General features: G+C 45.9%; 2 protein-coding genes across 2 annotated transcripts in view; both read right to left on the reverse strand.

The window, feature by feature from the left end:
• NHP2 (NHP2 ribonucleoprotein) overlaps window positions 1-7,137 on the reverse strand; it is a 9,355-nt gene extending 2,218 nt beyond the window's left edge. Inside the window, exons 1-6 of the mRNA XM_009893783.1 lie at window positions 7,066-7,137; window positions 5,112-5,396; window positions 3,063-3,205; window positions 2,279-2,365; window positions 1,773-1,841; window positions 618-802 (exon numbers count right to left, since the gene is read on the reverse strand). Of these exons, the coding sequence (XP_009892085.1) occupies window positions 618-802; window positions 1,773-1,841; window positions 2,279-2,365; window positions 3,063-3,205; window positions 5,112-5,396; window positions 7,066-7,137 (841 nt within the window). The remainder of the gene's footprint in view (window positions 1-617; window positions 803-1,772; window positions 1,842-2,278; window positions 2,366-3,062; window positions 3,206-5,111; window positions 5,397-7,065) is intronic.
• Window positions 7,138-9,194: 2,057 nt separating this feature from the next.
• BRD8 (bromodomain containing 8) lies at window positions 9,195-25,027 on the reverse strand. The gene is made up of 20 exons (XM_009893389.1): window positions 24,937-25,027; window positions 24,140-24,209; window positions 23,077-23,126; window positions 21,866-21,988; window positions 21,641-21,721; window positions 21,115-21,179; window positions 20,378-20,514; window positions 19,728-19,943; window positions 18,296-18,440; window positions 16,902-16,994; window positions 16,202-16,482; window positions 15,241-15,696; window positions 14,788-14,881; window positions 14,531-14,577; window positions 13,947-14,161; window positions 13,549-13,641; window positions 13,279-13,347; window positions 12,388-12,565; window positions 11,626-11,730; window positions 9,195-9,599 (listed from the first exon to the last, which is right to left on the reverse strand). Exons 1-20 carry the CDS (start codon window positions 24,957-24,959, stop codon window positions 9,540-9,542), a joined length of 2,601 nt encoding a protein of 866 aa, XP_009891691.1. The 5' UTR covers window positions 24,960-25,027; the 3' UTR covers window positions 9,195-9,539.
• Window positions 25,028-25,150: the final 123 nt, after the last annotated feature.

Raw genomic sequence — 25,150 nt, forward strand, 5'->3', positions numbered from 1 at the left:
GACAAGCTTTCAAAACGGGCCTTTACTGGGGTGCGGTGGGCGCGGACGCCCCGACGAGCGCAGACCGCACCCCCGCGGGGCTGTGCTGCCCCGACGGCCTAAGGCGACGCGGGGCTGTAGCGCTCGACCCACTGCCAACCTCAGCACAGCAACGCCGCAAACGTACAGGGAAGGCAGGGGACAAGAGAGCCCTCCTGCAGTGCCTCGGGTGTACAGCCAGCCACCCTCACAGGGCTGGGCCCCGATTCATCCCAACTGGTCACAAAGATGTTTTTTTCTCTCTCTCTTTTTTTTTTTTTTTTTTTTTTTTTTTGTCCAAGGGAACCTTTTCTCAGTGCAGGGCTACACTGCTGCTTTTCCCGGGGAAGAAAGGAGGTTTCCCTGCCAGAGTCCCACCTAGAAACCGCTTTGTTCCTTCGCCCATCAATCTGGCTGGCATCACTGGAGGATAACTAGGTCAGCCGAAAGCCACGGCTGCAGTGCCAGCACATCCCCTGAGCCCCAGCAGACCTCTTCGGCCAAGGAGACAACGCTGCTCCAGAAGAAACGTGTCTCAGACGTGGCTTGTTACCTTCTCCCCCACCCCAGCTGGTCCCTTGAGCACAGGAGGGCTTCACCCAACATCTGCAGCTGCTCCAAGACCTCTTGCTGCATCTCCACGGCCATGCGGTGCACGTGGTGGTTGAAGCTGTTGTACATCATCGCATTCTGGAACATGAGCATGAGGTCACGCTGGAACTGGACCATGGTCTGAATGTGTCCCTTTGACAGTTTTCTCTTTATGCTGGTTAAATCCATGGGTCTACAAAAGATAGATAGAAGGAGAATTACATTGCAACCCACAGCCAGGCATTCTTCAGGCTCTGCATGAATGTGCTTATTCTCATTTCAGTGTGGCCCTGAAAGCACAGCTATTTTCAATCAATTTTATTGCTCAGGACAAAGAGGAGGAGTGAGATATGTTCTTCTTCTAAGTCAGGCAAGTAAGTTTAGCCGATGCGACACTTGCTATCCAATCAACTTGGCAGGTCATTAGCAGTCACCTCTAATAAAAAAAATTGATGTTGAGCTCCAGAGAAGGCAAGCAGAGCGATTCCAGTAATTAGTCTTCATGAAGTCAGTCCAGGTCTTAGTGGAGAAAGAAAAGTTACTAAAATAGGTATCTATTAAAACCCCTTAAAATCGAATGGTGCCACTAGCAAAAATAGCTGTGCTGATAAGGGGAACATGATGGAGAATAAATATTACTTCCCTTATTTTGACAGAATGAGAAAATGAATGGTTGCAGAGACGACAACTGTGACCAGAATAGAATATGATTCAGCTCTGAAAAATGCCCTTAATCTCTCTGGGAAATATTCTTATGACCCACTTCTCTGCTGAGAGTAAAACATCTGGGGTGCAAGCAGTGGATGAGGAGAGGGTATCGGCTGAGGGACACACTTCCAACACGGGGAGAAGAGACTGCTGAGCTGCAGAAGCTGAATTCCCTGCTCAAGCAGGGCTTACAGCTGCATGGGCTGTGCCTGGAGTAAGTCAGCCATGCAATGCCAGCAAAGGACAGGCACAATTCCTATCAGCAGCAGAGTCCATGCAAGCTTCCAGGTTCTAATCACCCAGAAGGGAGTTTTAATAAAAGAAATCAGTAGGAGGTGCTGGTCACAGCCAAACACTGGAAAAAGAGGAAGAAAACCATCCCACTGGCCCTTTGGAAACCAGAGAAGACAGAAAAAACAGAAATCAACTAGTGAGCACTTCCTCCACAAACTCACCTCTTTACCACATCCCTGTATCCAGGGGCTTGTTTGTCTGACACGGCCTTCAGGAACGGGCCACTGTATCTACAGGGACAAGCACAAAGAATGACATCTGTCCACCTCTCCACCAAAGACAACATCACAACACGGACCAGTGCTTGCCTCTCCCTGCTTGCCATGAGGGCCACAGCCAATTAGCAACAGCCAGTATTTGGTGGTGGGCATGGCTCGGCATGGGAGGAGGCTGAGCCCCTTGCTGAAGCTGGCTGTGCCAGCTGTGTAGGAAGCAACATTTGGGCTCTGCCACATTAAGCAGAGGAAATAAATATGCAGTGTTCTCTCCAGCTTTGCAGCACGCAGCTGTTCTTGCTGCGAGGACAGCCAGAAGCAAAGCCGTGCATAGACAAGCCAGCCTGTGGTGGCTGTTGTGGAGGGGAGGACAAGGCCTGGTGACACAGGAGCTGGAAGTCAGGGCAATATGTTCAGGAGCCATGTCAATCCAACCCTTTGCCCCCACATACCTGTGACTGGCTATCATCTTCCAGATGGACAATAGAGTTCTTTTGAAGAGCAAATGCTGCAGGGGGTTATCCCAGCTCAGCTGCACCCTGTGGAGGGAATATATCGTCAGATCATCACACTCAAGGCAAAGTAGGAGGTGGAAATTCTGCTAGCACCCACCACATCCAGGTGGATGAAGTGCAGAGATCCTTTGCTGTAGCTACACAAAGCCTCTCTGGGTGAGATGGTGGAAGTGTTCTGCATCTGAATGCAGAACTAAATATCCAGAATGCAGGAAGATGCCTTGGCAGTAAGTAGAAACAAGATCTAAGCTGAGCAGCTCCAAAGGGCAGGATCAAGTTGGAAAGAAACCCTCATGCTACTCTGAAGTTCACAACTTTACTGACGTGGGTTTTATTCAGCTTCTCATCCCAAGAAACTACGGTTTTCCTTCAAAAGGCAGCCCATTTGATCACACATGTAGCAGAACCACATCTGCACCTGCCTAAATGGGGCTGGTAATGCCTTTCTTAGGAGCTGGACTGGACATTACCTGAAAAAGCATGATGGCCAGCTCACACAGGGTCTAGCTGCCTTGAGGAAACATGTATTTTCCATTTAATCTCTTATTTAATCTCTACTCTTCTCACTTCAGTTTAGGATCAATGCCCCAAAATGCTGGCAGATCCATAGAGATAGCACAAGTTACCTCCCTCCCTCCTGTTCTCCTTGGCTATCTCACCTTCCCGGAGGTGACCTGTGCCAAACACTTGTCCCTGCAAGAGAGCAGAATGAACTACTTACAGCTGTGTGTTGGCAGGGCTTGTGGAGTCCAGCACAGGAGCTGTAGTGGTGCTATCACTATCCTCTTGATTCTGGGCCTGATTACTCATCTGCAGATGTGGCTCACCTAAAGCTTGTTCTCCAGGTATCTCTTGAGTCTTGTCCTGCAGAGCACAGAGGAAAAGGAAGATACGCCTAAAATCGCAGCCCATCACTTGACTCCTTCATCTACAAGCCAGACTGCTGGACATCCCTTCACTGCATCCAGTCTCAGCTGGGAGCTAGCTTGCTCCCTGCTGTCCTGGAGGATGATGTCTGACTTTATTCAGACCTTCACTGTGCTGCCCAGCACTCCAGTAACAGCTGGGTCTGATCTCTTGGATCACAACCACCTCTGGCTAGCACAAACACTGTGGAGCTGACTGGTGCCCAGTGTTATGTCTGTCTGCTTTTCTGGGAAGAGTCACGGATGTGAGAGGGCAATCAGGAGCTGAGGTAAGACTGCCTCAGGCTTGTTAAAGCTCAAGACACAGATAACAGGATCCCCTAGAGCGCAACAAGGTTGTTTCCTCACAAACTCCCACACGAGTATGACAGGGAATAGACTCAGCCAGGAAGGATCATGTTGTTGTAGTGATTTGCCAATGAGAGAGGCTCTTTGGACTCCATAAGTGGGATTATGTGCAGAGGAGGCTGAGAATTCCTCAACAGGAGGTCAGAAGCATGGAGCAGACTCCTCAGGAAGAAAGTGGACACTGTGCTGTGTTTGGCTTTAACCACTGGGAGAACCGCAATGGAACTGCTGGGAATAACACTGTTGTGGCTGAACAGGTGAAATGTGAGAACCCTGAAAGTTATTTCTGTCTCCAGTGTCTAAGTTTGCAAGGGAACAAATGTGACTGTGGAAAAATGATGCTCTTCTTCCACTGCTATGTTACCTCTCTCAGCAACACCTCACAGGCTGGTGGGAGCCCACAATCGCCCTAGACACAGGACTGATGCAAACCCAGGCTAGACAGTGTCTGCTTCCAATACATGACGGTCTCCCGGGGCAGATGGTTATTGCTATCACAGCCACGTGGGCCTGAAACCAGCCAAGCTGTGTGCTGCATAACACAACAATTAGAACAAGGCAAGTATTCCAGTCTTGCCTTAAACCTGAGAGCAGACTGCCAGCTCTTATGAGTCACCTTTACACTGCCAAGGAGCAATTCCTCCAACTCACATCTGAGGGTCTGATCTATAACAAGCTTCCTGTTCATAAAGATACATAACCATACATAAAAAAACCATCCTTCCCCTCATACATTTGTTTTGCATCCCTCTCCTTGCTGTCTCCTCCTCTGTGTCCCTGCCTCCCCACTTGGAACTTGGGATTTCCCCATCTCTTCTAGAGCTGATTTCCTTCACTGTCTCTTGTCTCTCATCCAGGACCAGAGGCTCTCTTAGGATCACCTCTCCCCTACCTCTCTTCCCGGGAGGTGTTCTTCCTCATCTTCTGCCAGGATGTGTAGTGGACTCTTCTCTACTCCTGAGACTGCTTTTCCTGTGGTCTTTTCCTGGCATCTCACATCTTCCCTATCACCCTGCTTCTCAGACCCACAATAATCCCACCGAGTCTGTGATGACTTTGTGCTGCTAATGCGGAGAGGTTCCATCATCTGGGTTATCTGCAACACAGAGATTTATTGCTTCAAATTGTGAAGGCAAAAGGAAGAAGAAATAAGCAGCACAGATGCTATTTTTGCTTTCACTCACGAACGCCTTTCCATTTTTAGGAATCCTTGTAAAATCTTCTGATGAAGCCCTGTGTTATTATTACAGTGTCAGTTCACTGACACTCTGTGCTTTAGGGTGAGTTGTGTTTTGGCAAAGCAGCTGCCTGGTTGTGGTGCCAGCTTTAAATAGGAGGAAGGGCTAGGCTTGGGACAGGGAGCAAGTGAACTCAGGGCATCTGCTCCTCCCCCAGGCTATTTCTGTGCGTAGGGATGGTAGAGGCCCTGAAAACCCTAATGTTTCAGGAAGGCATGAACTATGCTACCCACTTTCCTGTCACCCAAACAGCCCTACCTCTGAGAAGAACTGGAGAAAACTGTCATCTTCACATGTTCTCTCTGCCTTTTGGTAGTCTTCACTATCATCCTCCCAGAGAGGCTCACTGAACTCCAGCTCGTGGTCTGCCTCTTGGCTGCTCTCCTCTAACTTCTCCAAGGCCACCTCTTCGGTATTCCTCCAGCCCCCCATGTCCAGATCCAAGCTTGAATCCCAGCTGAGAAGAGACTGGAAGTCACTGTTCTTCTCTGACTCGCTGGGAGACTCCGTCTCAGACTCCCACCACACCCAGGCATGGCCCACCTGCAAACAAACATAAAGAGAGAGACAGCAATTTCTTTGTACCCTGATCCACAACTGCAAAGCCCAGCTCATTTCCTGACATACTCAGAGAGCCAAAGAACGGGAAGGACTCTGTGAGGAGAGCAGCCTACACCTAAGCCCACACTTCACAGCATGTGGCAGGGCTGTAGCTCTGCAGCATTTCATTGACAGAAACTCTCATTTCAGAGGAACTCAATTTCAGGTTTTCTGGTGCCTTTGCTGTGCTCTCTATACTGAAAATAACTTATTACAAACTCTACAGTTTTGTTTTGAAAGTGACTGGATGGTGGTATCTTGTGTACCTGAGCCAGAAGAATTATAACCACGCAGAGTCACACACTGACAGCGGACAGTTCTACACATTTCAGAAAATAAAAGTTAGCAGTCTCTTAAGAAGGAAGAAACCATTAATTTAATCAAAGTTCATTAGTCTGTGCCTAAGTGTCTTTTACTGCACGAGTCCAATATAATTTCTCCAAATCTGGGGAATCGTTTGCAGAGTCACTGTAACAACAGTAAAGGCTGTTAGAAAAATCTCTATCTTGCCACTGAACTCAGCTGCCTGGATGCTGTACCTATGGAGAATTCTATGCATTAATTAGCAGTGTCTTTAGAGTTTTCAGTTAATTATGTACAACCTAATTTTTCCAGAGTCTTGAACAAGCGCATTTCTGACTGATTTCCTTTTGCGTTCTCAGGACTGCCAGCACAGCTACAAATACAGCTTACGGTGCATAACTGGGAGAAATAAGGAATCCATTGGGTTTGGGATAAGAAAACTTGTTTGCTTGTTTTATGAACTTGCAAGTAGAGCTAGGATCCAAAAGGCTGTCCTTCTGAAACCTCTTTCAAAGTTAACTTCAGCGAAAGCAGATAAAATTTGATGAGGTAAGATATAACATTACCTGCTCTCAGCTTCCAGCTGAAGGAGTTGGGCAAACTGTGATTTCATCTGCAGAGTAACCCCATGCCTGAAGCGCTTTCCTGCACCATCGGCAAAGCTGGCCGCACACGCAGAACCAGCCACCGCAGCTCAGCTGAAGAACAGAAAAGCCTTAGCCTAGGGTAATCCAATCACTTGTGATCATCCTTCTGCACTCCAGTGGAGAGGGATAAGTATTTTAGAATCAGCGAACCTGGGCATAAGCATTGATTAAAAAGATCTTCGGCCTTATGTTCCGTTTTACTAAATCTTGGGAGACTCAAAATGACAGAGTGGAACAGCAGCATTAGTGCAAGACAAGCGGGATGAGTGAAATAATTACAGACTGCTTAGTTCCACACCAATTCTGTACAGAAAATAAGGGACAAAAAGATACAGACTTCAACTATTAATTAAGAACTGCCTGACAGTTCTTAATTATGTTGGCTACATAAGTCACCAGCAAGGAATCATTATGAAATTGGAAAGTTTTAGTTCGCTTTGCAGAGATCAGACACAGCGCAACCCTCACAGATATGAGAAAAAGCTGTTAGAAATAAAAAAGTCGGCCTTTAAAAGGAACTTAACGTGTCAAAACAAGAAAAATGATAAAAGCCTGAACTGTAGTAAATGAAATATAGAATCCACAAAAAAGTAGGCAAAAAAAAAAAGAAAAAATTGAAGAACAATTTGCTAAAGACATAAAAGCAAATAACAACAACAAACCTCGTCAAAAACATCAGAAGCAGAGAGCTGCCAGATGATGAGGGGGGATGACGCATGATCAGTGCCAAACATCTCAGCGGAAAATAGGGCCAGTTGGAAAAACCAAATTAATCATCATTATCAGCAGTTGCCACAAGGGAGATCACACAAGACTTTCTCTTGGGATGGGTCTGAGAGACTGCTTCTCATTAAAATGTCAACAGGGGAGGCTTTAGAACAATTTGAAGGAGACCTTAGAACCACTTGGGATTCACTCATGAGTCCTAAAGAAGCTTAAACATAATGTGACCAAACCTATGTTGTGTAACCTGTCGTTTAAATTAGCCACAGCACAAGACAGACAGATGTGATTGTTCTATCTATCCGTAAAAGGGTGGATGTTGGGAGATGCAGCATAGTAAGCCTGAGCTCTGCACTAGACAGATTAGAACAAAGTATTAGGGAGAACAGAATTAGTAGTCAGAGCATGAGATGATGAACTAGGTAAGAGGCAATGGGGCTCCGTGGAGGAAAAACCATCTCTTTGATTTTTAAAGATCTTAAACATCATAAAGGCTATTAAAATGTCATGGGACAAGAGAAAAGGCTCTTTGAGGGAAAAATACCTGGTTAAGAGAAGAAACCAAGGGTAGGAATGAACAGCAATGCTTTCCATAGTGAAAGCAAGTTACTAGTGGGTATGATAAAAGTTCTCCCACATGCTGCAACTTCAGTTTTTTAACATGGACAAAGACAGGGCAGAGGTGTTTCAGAAGAGACAGAGCCAGGCTCTTGTCAGTGGCCAACAGTGGTGACAGAGGAGGCAGTGATGACAAAGGAAATGCACCAAAGGAAATTCAGACTGGACATAAACGTTTACTCCACAAGGGTGGGCAAGCACTGAAACAAGTTGTCCAGAGGGGTTAGGGAAAATCCATCCTTGAGAGATTTTCAAAACTTGACTAGACAAAGTTCTGGGCAATCCAATCTACCTTTGAAGCTGGCCCTGCTTTGAGCAGCAGGTTGAACTAGATAAATGCTCAGAGGTCCCTTCCAGCTTCAATTATTCCATAAAATACCAGAAACCAAAAAAAAAACCTTCTGTAACTTTTTGTGCTACGAACGTAACAACCTGTAATCTCTAGAAACTGAGGCCCTAAAAATTCAAATCAGAAATTTGTTCCCAATTTCAGTAGTGAAGCAAAATTAACCAGTAAGCAAACCAAAGGATTCTACATTTCTAGCATCAAATGGTTCTACTTTTCTAGCATCAAATGTAGAGCGACTCTTGGTAGAAATAGACCCGAGCCACACGAGACTCAACACAGCAGGCACAACCAATTTCAACACAAAACTTGTGAAAATCAAGGTAAGGTAACAATCCCTCTGGTCTTAACTGCAATGACTCAGTTTCCTGCAACCTGTGTCTCAGAGAGCTGCACCCTGTACACGCTCCATAAAGCAGTGTAGACTACTCCCAGCTGCTGCAAGCATCAGGAAGGATAATGTTTTGTTTTTTGTTTTTTGTTTTTTGTTTTTTTCCCCTGGGAGGTCATGGGGGCAGAAAATATGCAAGTTCCATCTCACAGGTCATATGAGCAGAAAAGAGGGTGACTTGAAAATTGTCACAGAGAACTTAAACCTGAGTTAAGCATTCGTGTTTCTGAGGAAACGAACTGTATTTTCAAGTCAACAGAAACAGTTCACAAGCTCAGATGTGAAACCAGGTACTGGCATGCCCACAGCTGCTGGAATCACAGATTTTCACTCTGACTAGCATACCCTTTTCAGATCTCTGGGGAAAGAATGCAAGGTACATTTCAATATGTCAGTCTCTTAAAGAAAGCTCCAACAAGACTGTAGTATTTAACTTCTCATGGTTAGATCTCCTGTTTCATCAAAACAGTGCCATATTCTCACATACTCAAGCAAGAATCTTCCCCTCCATCCAACATTTCATGCAACACTCCCATGATTAACAGATTGTCCCTGATATCAAAGCTCTGCCATGGTTGTATGCTGTATGTAAAACTGGAAGAGTTATGTTTGCAGATATTAAAGACAGGTATGCACGCTTGTACAAAAACAGGGCTCCTCACTGCAGAGAGCTGCGATGCTGAGTACACTGCACACCGTACACTGGATTTGTTCCCGGACTTTAATATACATACACATTTACACATCACTAGTAAAAATCTGTACACTTCACATTACAGTACATACGAGCCACCAGTTGCTAGCTAACACCAGAACACTGATGAAGCCCAAGACGACTGCCCTAAAACAGGCAGGGGGGCTAGTCTTCCCCTCCAGGGAAGTTTCTTTGGGTTACACGTTCCGACGAGACACTGCTTTCCAGAGGGGCAAGCGAAGATGGACCAGGTCCCAGAAATGGACCTGCAGCTTTTCTTCCTCCTCCAAGAGCTGTTAACTGCATTGTGCTTGCACTCCAGCTCGGGATGCCACGTGCTGGGATTTTCTGCCTGCCTGCAGCATCATTTCTTCATCTTCATGTCTGCCTCGATGGCACAGCGACGCCCTCTGGTGCCACCGTCCTAGTCACAAGGCAAAGAAAAAGAGAGTTATGCAACCCTAAATACGAAACACTTCCTCCAGCACTCAGGGAGGTAAGGAATTGTGCATCTGGTAACAACTTTTCATGCCTTCCAAACAGGAGAAAGGGAAGCTGTCCCTAAGAAGGCCTGCCTCCAGACCTACCTAAAATTCACTCGACACAGCACAGGCGCTGGGATTTGCAGCATCTCTGTGCGCTGCTGGCAGCCAGAGCAGAGAGAGGCAACAAGGCTCTTGCCCAGACAGATGTTTTTGGAGCCTGTACAGTGCAGGCTTTCTCCTAAGTGGCAAATTCTAGCTTGGCTCTTAAGGTGGGGAGAGGAAACTGCTGACTAACCTACCTTATCAGCTGCTGATCCCTATGAGAAGTGCTCCTCCAGTTGAGTGACCCTGGCACTAGCTCCCTAGTTTCTCCGTACAGCTCCTTTCCATGAGTAGAAGGCGAGCTGAGAGCTTCCTTTGATCCGCTGCCCTCTCCCTCTGGCTGACATGCTGACTCTCCCGGAGTACTCCTCTGTCTTTAGATATATGCGAGAGAAAAAAACAACTCTCCATCTTCCTCCCCTCTCTCCTCCCCGCAAACTCAGACACTTAAGGTTTCTCGGAGGGAATATTTTTCCAAACACTTCCAGATCACCACAGGCAGAGAGCAAGGTATTTCTGCAGAGTATCTTATTTCCTTTCTGGACCGTGAATGATAAAGGAGTACACAGCTGACTCCTCACGTTCCCAAGACCCTTTGTACTGTTTCGAATGTGCAGAGGGGCAGCTGTATAAACATGAGTGATGTAAGAACTACAGTACTGCACCACTTGGTCTGTCTTCCCACTTACATGGAAAGAAAGCAGGAGAGAAGTTGTGGAAAAAAGCAAAGGCAGATGACAAAACGAGAACACTTGGAACCAGAAGAAAAGACTGAAGCTCCTCCCACTCACCCACGCTGAGAATAAGGGACTGAGATGTTTCTTCTCTAATGAACATGGTTGTACAGCCCGCAAGTTAAACACACACTGCTGCAATGCTAAGGATGCTGTGACAGTGCAGCGATCACCCAGACAAGGAGCAGAGCACACTGCCAGCAGTACTGCAGTACCTGCTGGAGCCTTTCAATACTTACAAAGAGAGAGAGAAGGAAGGCAGGAGAGCCCATTGGGACACTGTCCTGTTAAAAGGCCAAACAGAAGGACTTATCAGATATCAGATATGGAAATGCACACACCACATAGAAGCACTGAGCCCACACACGAGCATAGAGAAACATTTGCCCCACTCCCCATCCTGCATGGCATCAGTCTTATGCAGCAGGAACATCAAAACAGACAAAAGAGGGATACTGCGAGAGTCAGAATGCTAGGAAAGGGGTATTTCCTCCTGAGCCGTGGCAAGGCCTGGTCTACCAAACAGTTTCTGCACTGTGCAGTTGCCACTAGAACTAAGCAGGCAGTCCTTGCTGTCACAATGTTGTATGCACCAGCTGAGAGCACTTGAGATCACTTAATCAAGTTTGGATGCGTCTTTACAGAAGAAAACAAACAAACCTACATCACTCTTAGTTCAGATCAGTGCGGAAGTCAAAGTTTCTCTGGTGTGTTTTACACAGCAAACCAGACTGCAGTGATTCCCTGGTCCTAAAAATCTGACTAGGAAGTGAAGAACACAGCAGAGGCTAGTCTTCCCATTCTCTGCACCTTCACCTTCCTGCCCCATCCTGCCTCTTCTAATACTCCGTTCATTTCCCTACAGTTTTCATCACCTGTTTTTAAAAACAGGGAATAGAACTATTGAGATTACAGAAAAAACTCATGAGACCTGCCTCTGGGATAATGTACAGCTCCAGAGATGAAATCTAATCCACGGACACATTTAAAGAAAAATTTCTTCACAGGAAGATGGTGAAGCTATTGCAGTCTCAAAGAACATTCTATCTTTGGTATGGGAGCTTCATGCAGTATCTTGGGATTCTTCGAAAGACACCAAGTGCCCTTCCACAAGGTGCAGCATTCTCACCTTCTCCGAAGCATCTTGCTTGCGAGTGGAGTCTCGCCCACGCAGGCTCTTTGCACTAATCCCTGACTCCGATGTTTGCATGATCAGTTGTGTGGCCAGAAATTGCTGCAAGAAAACCACACTCTGTTAAGATTCTCAGGCAAAACAAGCTCAGTTAGTGCACGTCAGTTAACTATCACAAACCACAGGCTGGGAATGATTGGGTCAGAGGCAGTTTCAGTTCCTTGTCTGCTGCTCAGAATAAGTTCCCCCATTTACCTCAGAAGCCACAAGTCCTGAGGAACTATAAAACCCCAGTTCAAACTCTGTTAACCCTGTCAGTTGGGACATTCTACTTCACAAGAAATTTTAAATGACATATATTCACAGGACAGCGTTTCATGTACACTTTATACCAACATAAACCAGCACAGCCACCAAAAGAAGCAATCGCGTCCCCTGTCATTCACTATTCTCGTTGCTTGTTTCTGTTCCTGAACCACACCCTGGTTCTTGCTGGCCTAAGCATTTCCCTGAAGGAAACTAGATTTGAAATTGGTTTGGGCTGAACCTAAAAAACATTTTGCTGCACTAGTTTTAGCTTATCCACAATCTAGTTCACTACAAACACTTGAGCTAGCACAAGAGAGATGCAGGGAAAGATGCGACTACTTCATTCAAAGACACTGTGAGTGAAACTGTGGTCCTACATCCAGAAGTCTTTCCCGTACCTATGGACCAAGGCATATGCTGTCCTGCACTGGCCTCAGCTCAGTACTTTACCTGGATCTGCTCCAGGACATCTCGCTGCATCTCCACAGCCATGTGGTACACATCATGGTCAGAGCTGTTGTACATAACTGCATTTTGAAACATCAGCATAATATCACGCTGGAACTCAGCTGTGGTTCGTATCAGCCCATTCTCTATGTTCTTTTTGATGGTAGATAAGTCCATTGGCCTATGAAAGAAATGCAGTCAGAATAGCAACAGAAATATTTAACTCTCTCCCCACTCTTTTGCGAACAGCCCTTGGTCTGTAACATGTTTAGTTATGCCATCTATTTAATTTAGTCAATAGGTTCTCCCCCACACAGGCTGTGTTCCTGAGTACCAAGGACTCAGGTCAGAGGACACAAGGTGTTCAGCAGTTACCACGAATGGTAACAATGGCATGACAGATGCCTCAAGAGAAGCATTTGCCTTCTCCAGGCATCACTGAAGGAGACGCTAAGGAGCTAGAGCTGCAGCCACTGAACTGTTTAGGAGAGAATTTTGGGGGCTAGCAGGGGATTCTGGTGAAGAGTCCACTACCTGGGACAGTAAAAAATGTTAATTAAAGAAGATAGGTCTTTGGAATTTCAAGGATCCCACCCTTGGAGAGAAACTGGGAGACACAAATCAGTCACATACTACCTTACTTATAAAAAAGTGTTCTATGTAAGTCTGTGTACTTCATTCAAAGACAGGGCTATGTGAAGTCATATATCTGTGACTGAAAACAACCCTTTTCTTAGGGAAACCTGTTTCTGACTGAATCATGCCAAAAAAAAAATAATTTTCCAAGTCTTGCAGTCTACATGGCAGCCAAAAACTACATCGTTCCTGCCAGAAATCCTAACACAAATATGCAAATTTAGAGAGTTCTAATGGCAGAAGACTGCCGAGACTCACCTCTGCACAATACTGTGGTAGCCCGGTGCTATATCATCAGTTACAGGCTGCAGGAAGACATTGGCGTACCTGCAGAGAGAAGGAGTCCACTTAGGGCCTGTCCTTGCTGGTAAATATTTGTTTCACGCTCTCATGTTTATTTGTCTGCTACCAGTAACGATGATTCATCATCTCCTGGTACCAAGGCAGACGAGCCTCTGAGATGGGAGAGTGGAGACTTGTCTAGGATTAGTCACTTCTTTCTGCCAGTTCTCAAGATATCAAACTCACCTGTGATTAGCTGCTGCTCTCCAAACTAGCATGATGGCTTTCTTCCAGATCTTCTGGGCCTGTATTGCTTCCTGGTCCTCACTGCACACTGAGCTGGGAAGAAAAGAACAGGCGTTCCTTTAGGAGTCTGCATACTGCCTCAGAGCAGAAACCTTATAGTTTATTTTGCCTTTGACATGCCTACGCTAATCCATGCCAAAGACAGAAAGAAAAAAATGGAACCCGGTACTATGGCGCTGTCTGCACTTGCACTTGTAAGCAAGGAGAATCAGATAAATCATCAACAAATTTCTCCTGCGGACCCAGTCAGTCAGCAAACCAGAAATGAGAATCCTACGCTCCCTCCACAATAGCCTGGGATTTGCACCTGTGTGCCTGAGAGCTTCACTGATACTCACAACTGTGAGGAGGCTGGGCTGCTGGGGATGGAGTCGGCGAGTGTGTGAGACTGTAAAGGTGCATTATGGACACTGAAGCCATCATCGCTCTCACTCACAGGGGGTTCATTATCCATCTCTGATAGATATCCCTCACCCTGATCTTCTTCTTTGGGTTCCTCCAAACTGGCAGCCTCACTGGCACCATCCTCATCATCCTCTTCACCCTGCCCATCCTGAAACACAGAGTTCATGAGTCTGCACAGCCAGCTACAGCAGCAACTGAGAGCCTCCAAAGCAACTATGGTTCAGCAAGCGAAGTGATTTTCTTTCTACAACTGCTGACAACTGTAAAGGCACTTTCACAAAATCCTGGTTACTCTATCCTGCCCTGCCTCCCCCTGCAGAAACAGAAACACACATATACACAGCTTTATAGTGCCTGAAGCAATCTGCTCTTCAGCCCCAACTTTAGACTGCTTGATTCTCTTCTCAGTGCAGAAAGCTGAATGCAAGCTTTGCTTTTCAGTACATGTGAGCCAGGAAGCAGCAGCGGTGAGATGTTACTAGTAAACCCAAGATGACTACAACCAATCCAGAATTACCTTCATCTGACTCCTAAAGAGGGCTTGGGCCTCCTCCTTCATTGACTCTGTGAAAGAAAGAAAAGCAGAAAGGTTGATTCTCCAAAGCAGTCTTTCCTACAAAAGCTCCTGCACCAATGCCTACTGTCCTGCAGTAATTACCACTATTCCTACACGTATCTTTTCTCCCTCCTCCCCAAAAAACCTGAACCAGATCACTGACATCTATCCAGCTAATAATGTTGCATGTAAAAGATTTCCTAGCTGAATTAAGTTACCTGACAGCTCAAATTTGTGCTGAACATCAGCCTGTGAGGAGTCTTCACTCACATTTGGGACTTGTGGAGGGGATGAATCATCATCAGGTGGGGTCTGGAGGGAAGAGAAATGCACAAATCTAGATGTTTGTGTCAGCTTACTTCAGTGAAGGTGTGGGCACATCTCACTCAGCCTAACCTAACTCAAGGCAGTGAAGTTCACTGAGCACCTTCCCAACAGCAATTCTGCACATGGGCGGGGGGAGATACATAAAGGTACTGCCTAAAGCAGAGAGCTTCTCTGCAGATCGAACAGATCAGCAGCATGACTCCCAAGAAAACAGTCAAGTCACATTCATTGAAGGGGTCACCTTCAACCCAGCAGTCATCCTTCCTCTAAACTTCTTTCCTACCTGCCACAACTGCTCCCTTCTTTCCCCACACCACTTTCAGACAGCCTCACTGCTCACATACCTCTGTCTTCACTGTATTGTGCACTGCATCTTCTCCCTTGGCTGATTCTATCTCGATTTCAGAAGTCTCTCCTGCTGCCACAGCTGCTCTTTGATCTTCTTCTACCTCTTGACTTCTAAGCTCTGGTGTTTCTGTCACTCTTGCAGTTGCTGGTATGGTTTCCTCAGGGCCCAGCTGACTCTGCTCCTGCTCCGCAGGTTCTGTTTTTATTTCTGATCCCAGCTCTCCAATGCCCATTAGGTCTCGAATTCCCTTTGCCTCTGGCTCCTCACACTCCAGTCTCTCCTGCTTCACAGTCACAGACACTTGGGGTATCTGGGCCTGTTTCTCATGCTCCTGACGAATTGAGTGTTCCCACGGGCCAGGCAGGGTCTGAGGGTCATCAGTATCTTCACAGAAAGATGACAGAGCAGCTTCAACAACTGCTGCATCCAGGACTTCAGGGTGGTCATCTACCTTTATTGCCAAAACAAACACACAGCAGTGCAGGCTAAAGTCAGAAAGAAGGATTAAAAAAAAGTTCATGTTATTTGGTAACGAGACAACTGTTGAAAACCTGGTGTACTGGGTTTACAAAGTTGCCTTTCGCAGGCAGACCCGTATCACTCCCTGTGGAGTCTCCTGTGAAGCTTCAGTTTCAGAAATACAGCGCTCCTGGAAAGTATGGTGCAAACAGCGCTCATCTGTCTGCCAGAGACGCGACCCAAACCCTACCCAACATGAGGATGAAAAGAGATTTCTTTCTGCACTCTGAAGGAGCACCAGGCTAAATGTGGCAGATTAGCAGCAGTGGTGTTGTAGGGTCATTTCCTATTGATCTGGACAACGATGGTGAGAAAGCGCATTTTGGAAGTTACTTCTTGCTTGTTTAAACTATCTAAATTGGTGAACAGTAATCACTTGAAATTAACCTAACTAGATGTGGAGCAAAAAGCACTGGCACTCTGCTTTGCTCGTTTACCTTGTCCTCAATGATGGCTATAATATTTCCAACAGTATCGAAGTCTAGCTCTTCCCCTGTATAGGATACTGCAATATCCATTTTCTCAGCCAAATCCAGGTCTTCTTTCCCATCCATGCAGTGATCTTTGGAAGACCCTGCAGTGCTGCCAGCCCCAGAACCCAGGCACTCTTTCTTGATGGAGTCAATGATCATGGATATTTCACTGCTGTCCATGGACACTGTCACGGTATGGGAATCAGACACTGCCTCCATGGAAACACAGGCTTCTGGCTGGCTCACTGCGCAAGGATGAGAGTGACAATCAGAGACCAATCCGGAGAAGTAACGCCCACATAAACAAATACTGCAGTGGCTAAGACCAAGCACCAACTGCAAGTATCCCAGGCCCACCCACAACAGCATGGCTTGGAAAAATAAAAGACAAATATGCGTTTGCTTTCCCACAGTAGAGACAAAGTGAGATTCCAGCCCTTGAACCACAATCCAGCAACATATCATTAGCACCCTCACTCCCACCCAGCAAGTCCTGTTTAAAACCATCTGTTTATTCCAGAACCCAGCCGTAACTGTCCTTTCAGCAAGGACGGCGAGTCTGAGGTGATAAAAGGCCAGCTGAGAGGTCGCTGGGCGCTGATCCCAAGGGAAGTTCTGCTTTCCAGCAATGTATGACCTATGAGTGCGTAGTTCAGGAACGCACCTGTGGCTACGCTTTCTGGAGCTGCAGCTGGTGGCACAACGGATGGTGCTGACAGCGTGGGCATCATGACAATGGTTGCCTGGGACACAGGCTCTACGGGGGGTGGCAGGAGCTTAGCTGGAGGTTCGCTGGCAACAGCGGAGAAGGAAGCAAGAGGTGAGGTGAACTGTGCAGGACCAGCTTCTAAAAGCCGGGAAAGCGTAGGAGCACCTAACAGAGAGTAGAAGGGAAAAGCACATGAGCAAGAAGCAGCCACCACTGAAGTCCACAAAGCCACCACTGGGCTCTTCACTATCTGGTGGCTTCTTCTGGGAAAAGACACTGAGAAATACCTATAAACAGTCCCAAAAGCTATACAGAGAACCTGCACCAAAAACGCATAACTCCTTTGTGTGTGCAACCTGAGACAGAATCATGCAGACTATGGGACACCATGTTCAATGTTAAGGGCTGGCGAGGCTAAGCCACACATGCAGAGAGATGCCCTTCCAAAGGCTCATCCCAATACAATCACTGGAAATCCGAAAAACAGTGCTGAGAGAGCCACACAAGATAAGCAAAGACAAACAGTCATCACAGGAGCTGGAAGGGAGCAGAGGGGATCTCTTTGCAGGTCTTTCCTGAAGAATTCCTCTTATATCAAAGGCTGCCACACACCTTGGCTGTAACTTCCAGTGTGAATTTACCGAACTGTCTGGACCAAATTAACACGTCTTAAAGAACAGACATGGATAAGGAAAGTGAGATTATTCGTATGGAATTATATATGAATGAATGGCACAAATCCTAAGCTCCAGACAATGTGACTAAACCACTCGTTAGCACAAGCTGAGAAGAAACTCCACCTTAGGTGGGTTGTTCTGACAAGGCCCAATGCAAAGACTCTTGCACTGTCCCTCTCGCCCCCTTCTGTGAAACTTACTCTGGAGCTCACAGTGCACTGTGGTCTAATCCTCAACAGACCTCAACAACTCAAGCAGAGGTAAGACACTTGAGTTCTCCAGATTCACATGGGGCTGCAGTTTGACACATTGGGAAGTGGAATATTAGACCAATTTTCCCCCAACTCCCTGTCAACTAACCCTTTCTTTCTACACTGAAATACCTGGTATTAGCCAGTCAAAACCAGAAAACTAGAATGCATGGACGAGGACTGAACCAAGTCTAATAATTTCAGTAATTTTAGATCAAGGCACTCTTTCTTCTGTAAGGATTAGAGTAGTCTTAAAAAAAAGTAGGGGTGAGAGGGACGAGGGTACAGAAATAGGAATACAACTCATAAAGAGGCCCCAAAACCAGCCAGGTTAGATGTCCATCTCTCTCCAAAGAGAATTCATAGAATAGTTTGAAGGCACATCTGGAGGGAGAACCGTACAAGGAGATTCCTGAGTTACCTGAAGCAGCAGGAGATGCAGGGACAGCACCAGGTGCCGACTGCATTTCCCCACTGTGCAGCACTGGAAGGACGCTTCCTACCTCCAGCAGGACTCCTGAGCTGTTCATGTGACCAGAAGCCACTGCCATTTCGTTTTCACCAACCTGCCAAAGGAGGACACAACTGAAGCTCCTAAAGAAACCACCACATCAATGATTCTCTGCAAGATATGCACCTCCATGAATATGTCCATCATTTGCTGTCTTAGCATTTCTTCAGTGCTTTTTGTCCAGTCTAGTCCCTGCCTGAGGCCCCTTATGCAAGTGCACGACATGAGAGTCTGAAACTAGTTGTTCTTCAGCTACAATACAGCTGCAGTGCCACCTTCCTTTGAAGCTAGGCCAAATGCACCACCTGCTCTACCTTAGTTCCTCTGTTCAAGGACCTCACAATCCTTGAAACATACCAGTCTCTCTACCCCCTGAGATGGCATGGCATTATCCCTTATTTTGAGTTGAAGGAAACTGAAGCACCAAGACGGAAATTAACTCCATCAAGGTCACACAGTAAACGTATGACACACCTTGAAGCAGATATAAACCAGTCCTGTTGACTGAAAGAAAACCCAACCTTTCACAGCCATTATCTTTCCTTGCTCCACCCTATGTTACATTGCAACCTGCGAACAGAGAACCCACTGAAGATTTACCCAAGCTTAGAAATAGAAAAGATCCCAAATCTGACTATTAAAAAAAAGAGCCAACAGCGATAAATCTATTGCATCAAACAAGCACTAAAACAGGGAATCCATGCCACAGGCAGGCTGATGGCTGCTATTTTCAAACTGGGCTCTGAACAACGTCAACAATGTCGCCTTCCTAAGGCTTCCACAGTCACTAACACTAGAAGGGTCAAAGTGGCTTGTCATCACAGTGATTTTAATAACTGTCTACAACTACGAGAAGACCGAAGCACTTCAATATTGCTCATAAACCCCATTAAAGGACTTCCTACTCCTATGTTAAGACCCATTCCAAATACTGAAACTCAACTTCCTACCAAGATGTAAAGAAGACTTGTGAGCCCAAAGTAGGTATCACCGAGACCACCTCCATGGAGACTGATCAGGAAGATGCTGACGAACATGCCCCTCCCCTGGGGAAAACAACTTCCTCTAGCAAAACCTGCAACTCCAACTCCTTACAACGGAAGGGAGATAGCCAGTCTATACGTGCTGAATGATTCCTGTAGTCCTGTACACACAGTACTACTGGGAAAGGGTCCCATCTCTGTGGCTCACAGGGGTAATTATTATCTCTCAGATATCACTTCTGTTGGGACTCTCACAAACACTATGTTTTTAAAAAGCCTTTGCAGCTCCCCCTTTTTCAGTGGGAGAGTCTGGAGCAAATTGTTTGTGTGCTTGCATACATGAGCAGAGAGCTCCATACCAGCCTGGGGCTTGTGGGCAGGAGACTGCCCTTCTTCAGCAGCTCTGAGAGCAGAGGGGAAGGAGGCGGAGTTGCTTTTTGTCCTAGCATCTTTTTCTGGGGTGAATCATCAGTGACTGGGGTCATGGGGGCATCCAGGGGAGCAGAGCCTGGAGGGGTGTCAGGGATTCCAATGAAGGAGGCAACTGGGGTGCTGGGCAATGTCCCTGGAGTGACCTGAGAAAGAGAAAAACCACACTGTTCAAAGCCACACTCCACCACACGGACCAGCCCCACTTGCTCCTTCCCCCAAGAGCATTGATCCAGCACACCACAGACACCTACTCCATTCACTCACTACACCTACTCCAGGCATATGCTTTCACCCTTTCCCTGCCCTGTAGTGCCATTTCCCAGGCACACACAGAAGACTGCCTGGCCATCCCACTGACGCCCCTACGTAGCCTTTGATCCAGGCACCTGATCATCACAGACATGGAAGAGGACACGTATCTCGAGCAGCACTGTACATCAACCACACTAAAGCACTACCACAGCAAAAAGTCTGCAAAACAAGGCAAGGGCTTCTCCCCAGGCTCCTGTTCCACGATGGATGCAGAGCCCCATGTCCCAAGCTGGTCCTTCTCTCTTACCATGGGAAGCATCCTTACCCCCGGACTGGCCTCGTCCACAGCGGGCTGAGACAGTTCTCCCAGAGCATAGTCTCCCCCTGGAGAGGTTGAGCCTGCAGGGGAGCGAACCATCACACCCGTTAATCGTCGTGGTGGATTCTTAATGGCCTGACGAGCTGGAAGAGAACAGGGAAAAAAGAAAAAAAAAAAAAAAAAAAAGTGAGATTCCATGACTTCATCTTGGACAGTCCCTGAAAGTTACCTCTGACTTTATCTTAAAGAACCCTAAGAAAACAATTTATATTGTAGGAATTTCTTGCCCCATACTAGGCTCAGTTCACAAATAATACTAGCAAATTTCCGTAGCAGTTGGGTATTCACCACCTCCCACCACTGGTAGGGTAGTTCACTGAATTGCCTCATACATGAATTAAAGATTCAGAAGAAATCTCTCTTCCTTCTATTTTCAGACAATAGTAAAACTACAGGAAAAACTAAAGGGGTGAAAAGCCTGACATTCTAACAGAGAGCTCCTTGCTAATCCTGCTTCCTCTTAGATATGCCTTTTCTACAGAATTTGTTCCCTTCTCAGAAGTCTCTGCATTTTGCCCTGTTACAATTACAGTGCTGGAAAGGGAGTATCATCTTTCTTTCCATCTCCTAGGGTCAATGAATTCATCCCGAACAGGTCTTAACAAAACTTAAATATTTCCCAAATGTTCCTATGAACATATGCATCTCTCCCTGAGAAGTAAGGAAGCTCATTTCCAGCTTACCCTGATAGGCAGCATCTGTAGCCTTCCTCTTGACTTCTGCCTCCTCCTCCTCCATTTTTTTCTTTCTGTATACAGAAACAAAACCTACTGTCACACAGTGTCCCACTTCCTCTTAGTTCCTCCTGCAGCTCACTGACCCCCACCCCATTATCTTCAGACAACAATGACCTGCCTCTGTGGACTCAGACTCAAACCCTTTGAGGAGGGAAGCAGAGTCAGAGGCCAGCCCGCAAACAACACACTTAGCAGGAAACTTCACTTTCAGCTGATTATCAAAACGGAGGAGGCAAGCATGATGTTGCAAGCCACCACCGAGCTCTTCACAGAGAAACTCCAAAAGATGTTCCACACAAGCTGGTGCCCCACCAGCTAAACAAAGTCCACCCTCACAGGATGAAGCGTCTGCCCAGCTGCCCTGTTTCTCTCTCCCAATGTACGTGGAGCAAGAGGTGTCTGACAAACACACAGTGTCAGGCAACTACAACCTCAGAAGAAAGCATAACAGTGAAATAACTAAATAACCCACATCATAATCTCATTGCACAGCTCCTCCAGTCTGTTATCCATGTGTCCAGCCTGGATCAGCTCTGCATCCTTCTTGAGTTGCCTGTAATCAGAAAATCTTCTTACTTACTTATCACTGCACAATACGCCCTAAGTAGCATTTTCACCTCAAGCACCGTCCCACTTATGCCACATTTTCAAGACATGACTCTCAGGTGCACCACAGCTTAATGCCTCTGCCACATACCTGTATTTCTCCTGCGTTTCTTTAATCATTTTCTTCAACTCCTCAACTCGTTCTGCAGTCAGTTTCCGCACAATAACATCTTCCACAGTTTCCACAACTTCTCCCTTCTCACCACGTTTTCTCCTATAGAAAAGAGAAAAACAAAACAGTTCAAACACGAAACACAGAAAGCCCCAGTTCTCCTTTCATTAATGGCTGGTGTTATCATTCCTGACACAAACATGGACTGAAAAAAAAATATAAAAAAATCAACCTCCTCTTCCAATTTCTCTTAAATGATATTGGACAGCACAATGTTCAAACAATCTCTTCTGAAAAAAATATCTAATTCTTAAATGCACCCAGTGTTAAAGACTTCAGGAATAGACCAAAGATGCAAGCCCACTGCAAATTTTCAACCTGAAAAAAACAATTCAATTTCAGAGAAGATTCTTAATACCCATGAAGGAACATCTATTTTTTTTTTCCCTCAATAACTCTATTAGGTCCTTTGTCTTTGCAGCTCTATCACAAATACTACTTTTAAACATCCTGCCTTTAATTTAAATTGATGTGAAGTCTCAAACCAAAATGCCTGGATTTAGGAGTGAGAAATATCTGAGACCACAAAGCTGCAGTGATAGCATTGATAAGAAAATGGTAAGAAACCACTGCAAAACAGAAACAAATACAAAATGTTTCCCCCTCTCACTCTCGCTGGTTTTTCTACCCCTATTCTGAATGATCATTTTATGTGTAAAGCTTCTGATCAATTAGACTAATATGTAGCGTTTTATTTCAGCCAAATAAATGTTTCTTTTTGCTGCAATAAGTCCCCAAATGCACACTGCAACTCTTAGAAATGGAGCTGTGGCAAAGGGGTCCCAACTACTCTGCCATGTATTGTAATCACAGTAGGGGCATATGGAAGACACTAACAAGTACACAGTGACTACTTTTAGATGTAATACTGAAATACTTTGGTCTTATGAAAAAAGGAGACAAGATAAGGAGATATGGGAAGCATGTTCTAAAAAATACTTTGGGCTTGCCAATCCTTCCCACCCACCATACCCTGATCCCCCTGTCCACCCATGCCAGCTATCACAACTGAATTTCCTTGTTCCTGTATGCTCCTTCTGGGAGAAGCACTATCAAATCCTTTGCTGTAAGAACTGACAAGTCCACCCAAAATTGCTGCAGACTGCACTTGCTTCAGACTTTGTACTCACTTAGGGGTCTCCGTAGTCTCCAAGAGCTCTGAATACTGAGATGCACAGTGCTAAGAAGAAACAAAGTAAGTCAGAGGATGCTGAAGAGTCAGCATCAGCAAATGCCTATCAACAAAGCCTACAGGGCACTTACTCCTACTTTACCAGTCTAACATTTTATGAACATATCTGACAGTCTTCTCCAGTTTTCCCCATGGCTATAATTTATTGTAGCTCAAAGTAAGGAAGCATATCCACTCTTTTACTCTCACACTGCCCAGGCTGATCTTCAAAACAAAGCTAAAGAACAGACATTCCCAGCTAACAATTTAGAAATCAAAGCAAGCAACCATGATTAGGAAAACCGTAGTGTAACCTTTCAGTCTGTGAACATGAATCAAAACCATTTCAACGGAGAAGACAAAATAGCATTATATCAAGGCCATTTTCACAGCTTAACAGAAACAGTAAGCAACATAAAACCCCAACTTCTCCTCCCCTGATTTTCTTAATCTCTTTCTGTCCCTTATACAACAAAAATCCCGTGTGCTTGCCAAACAGCAGGACACACCAAAATACATGGGCATCCACAAATTCCTGGGGCAAGGAATTCCACAGCTTAATTACATGCCTTGTAACGAACAATCTCTTTTGGTTTGCTTTGAACCTGCCTCCTGATAGTCTTACTTAAAACCCTCTAAATCTCATATTGGACAAAGCACTGAACAATTAATCCTTATTCATCCTCAACACACCACTTCTGATTGTGCAGACATCTGTTGTATTCCTGTTACTCATCTCTTTATGTTAAGGTTTCTACCTTACTTAGCCATCCCTTACAAGGACGCTGTTTCATGTCTTTGATCATACTCGTCTTTTTCTTAAATTTATCCAACTGTCCTGTAAGCTCAAATTTGATTTCAGAAACAGGAACAAGTATTTAATCTAATTTAAAGAAAATTTATTTTTAAAAAATTAATTTTGCTATCCTTTTTAAAATCAAGAAATACATTCTCTTAGGCAGCTGTCTTACGTATTCCATGCAGAACTCACTTTTTCCAAGATTCATGTGTCAGTATCTTACCTTTTGGGAAAACCAGTCAGGTGGGCGTCCTGGCTCTGCAAAAGGTTTGATAGCTCTGCTGACTGAGACCCTGCAGGAGAGAAATGGCTAGTCACTGTCAACTTACTTTCTTCCCTGACCAACAGGCAGAGAAAAGACCCTGACCTGTCCTGACATTCAGCACTGAATAGCTCCCATAAACACTGTGAACTTGACAAGATATCGTTATGTTTAGGAATTATCCAGGTACAGCCCTTGGACTCAAAAATATTTGCCTGCTCCTAATTAACAACAGCTTCACTCCCTTGCTTTGAAAAGCAAGTTTCTAGCTTCTGATGACACCATTACATTTCCACAAAAACTACTTTGGTGAGGGGAAAAAGGCAGCAAAACAGAGTGATAAGTGCAGAAGCAATGCACAGGAGTCTTGTTATTAAATATCCTCCTTGAGTCCAACTCACCTCTTCCAATTTATGTTGGAATAGCATTACTCTTTGTTCTGATTAACACACTTCTGCTTTCATGTAGTAAGTTACAAAAGAAGCAAAAAGATTGTCAAGGTACACCTCTAATATCTCCATCTCTGATAGCCCAATTTTGTTTTGAACAGAAAGCACAGAGAAAGCAGAACTGTTTACGACTAGCTGTTGCCCAACAAACTGGCATGGTGGAAACCACACACCAGTACAGCGCACAGCTCGTGCTTTGCCCTGGGGATCCCGGGAGTGCAGTGTCTGTACAGACCCAAAGGCAGAGCAGCACCAGGCCAGCTCTGCGCTATCACAGGACAGGGCCCTCACCTCGCCGTGCTGACTTACCAGTTCTGGTCCCCGCTCCGCATGACGGACGAGGCCAGGCACAGCTTCTCACGGATGGACCAGGGCTCCGTGGGGCCGGCGCTCAGCAGCTTGTGCTCTGCCGGGAGAGGGGAGGGAGTACAGGGGTCCGCCGCGGCAGCGCCCCGGGGCCGCCGCGCCTGGAGCCCCGCCCCCTTCAACTGACCCCGCCCCCGCCCGTTAGCCCCGCCCCTCC

Source organism: Charadrius vociferus, unplaced genomic scaffold (assembly GCF_000708025.1).
Source record: "Charadrius vociferus isolate BGI_N301 unplaced genomic scaffold, ASM70802v2 scaffold1041, whole genome shotgun sequence".
NCBI lineage: Eukaryota > Metazoa > Chordata > Aves > Charadriiformes > Charadriidae > Charadrius > Charadrius vociferus.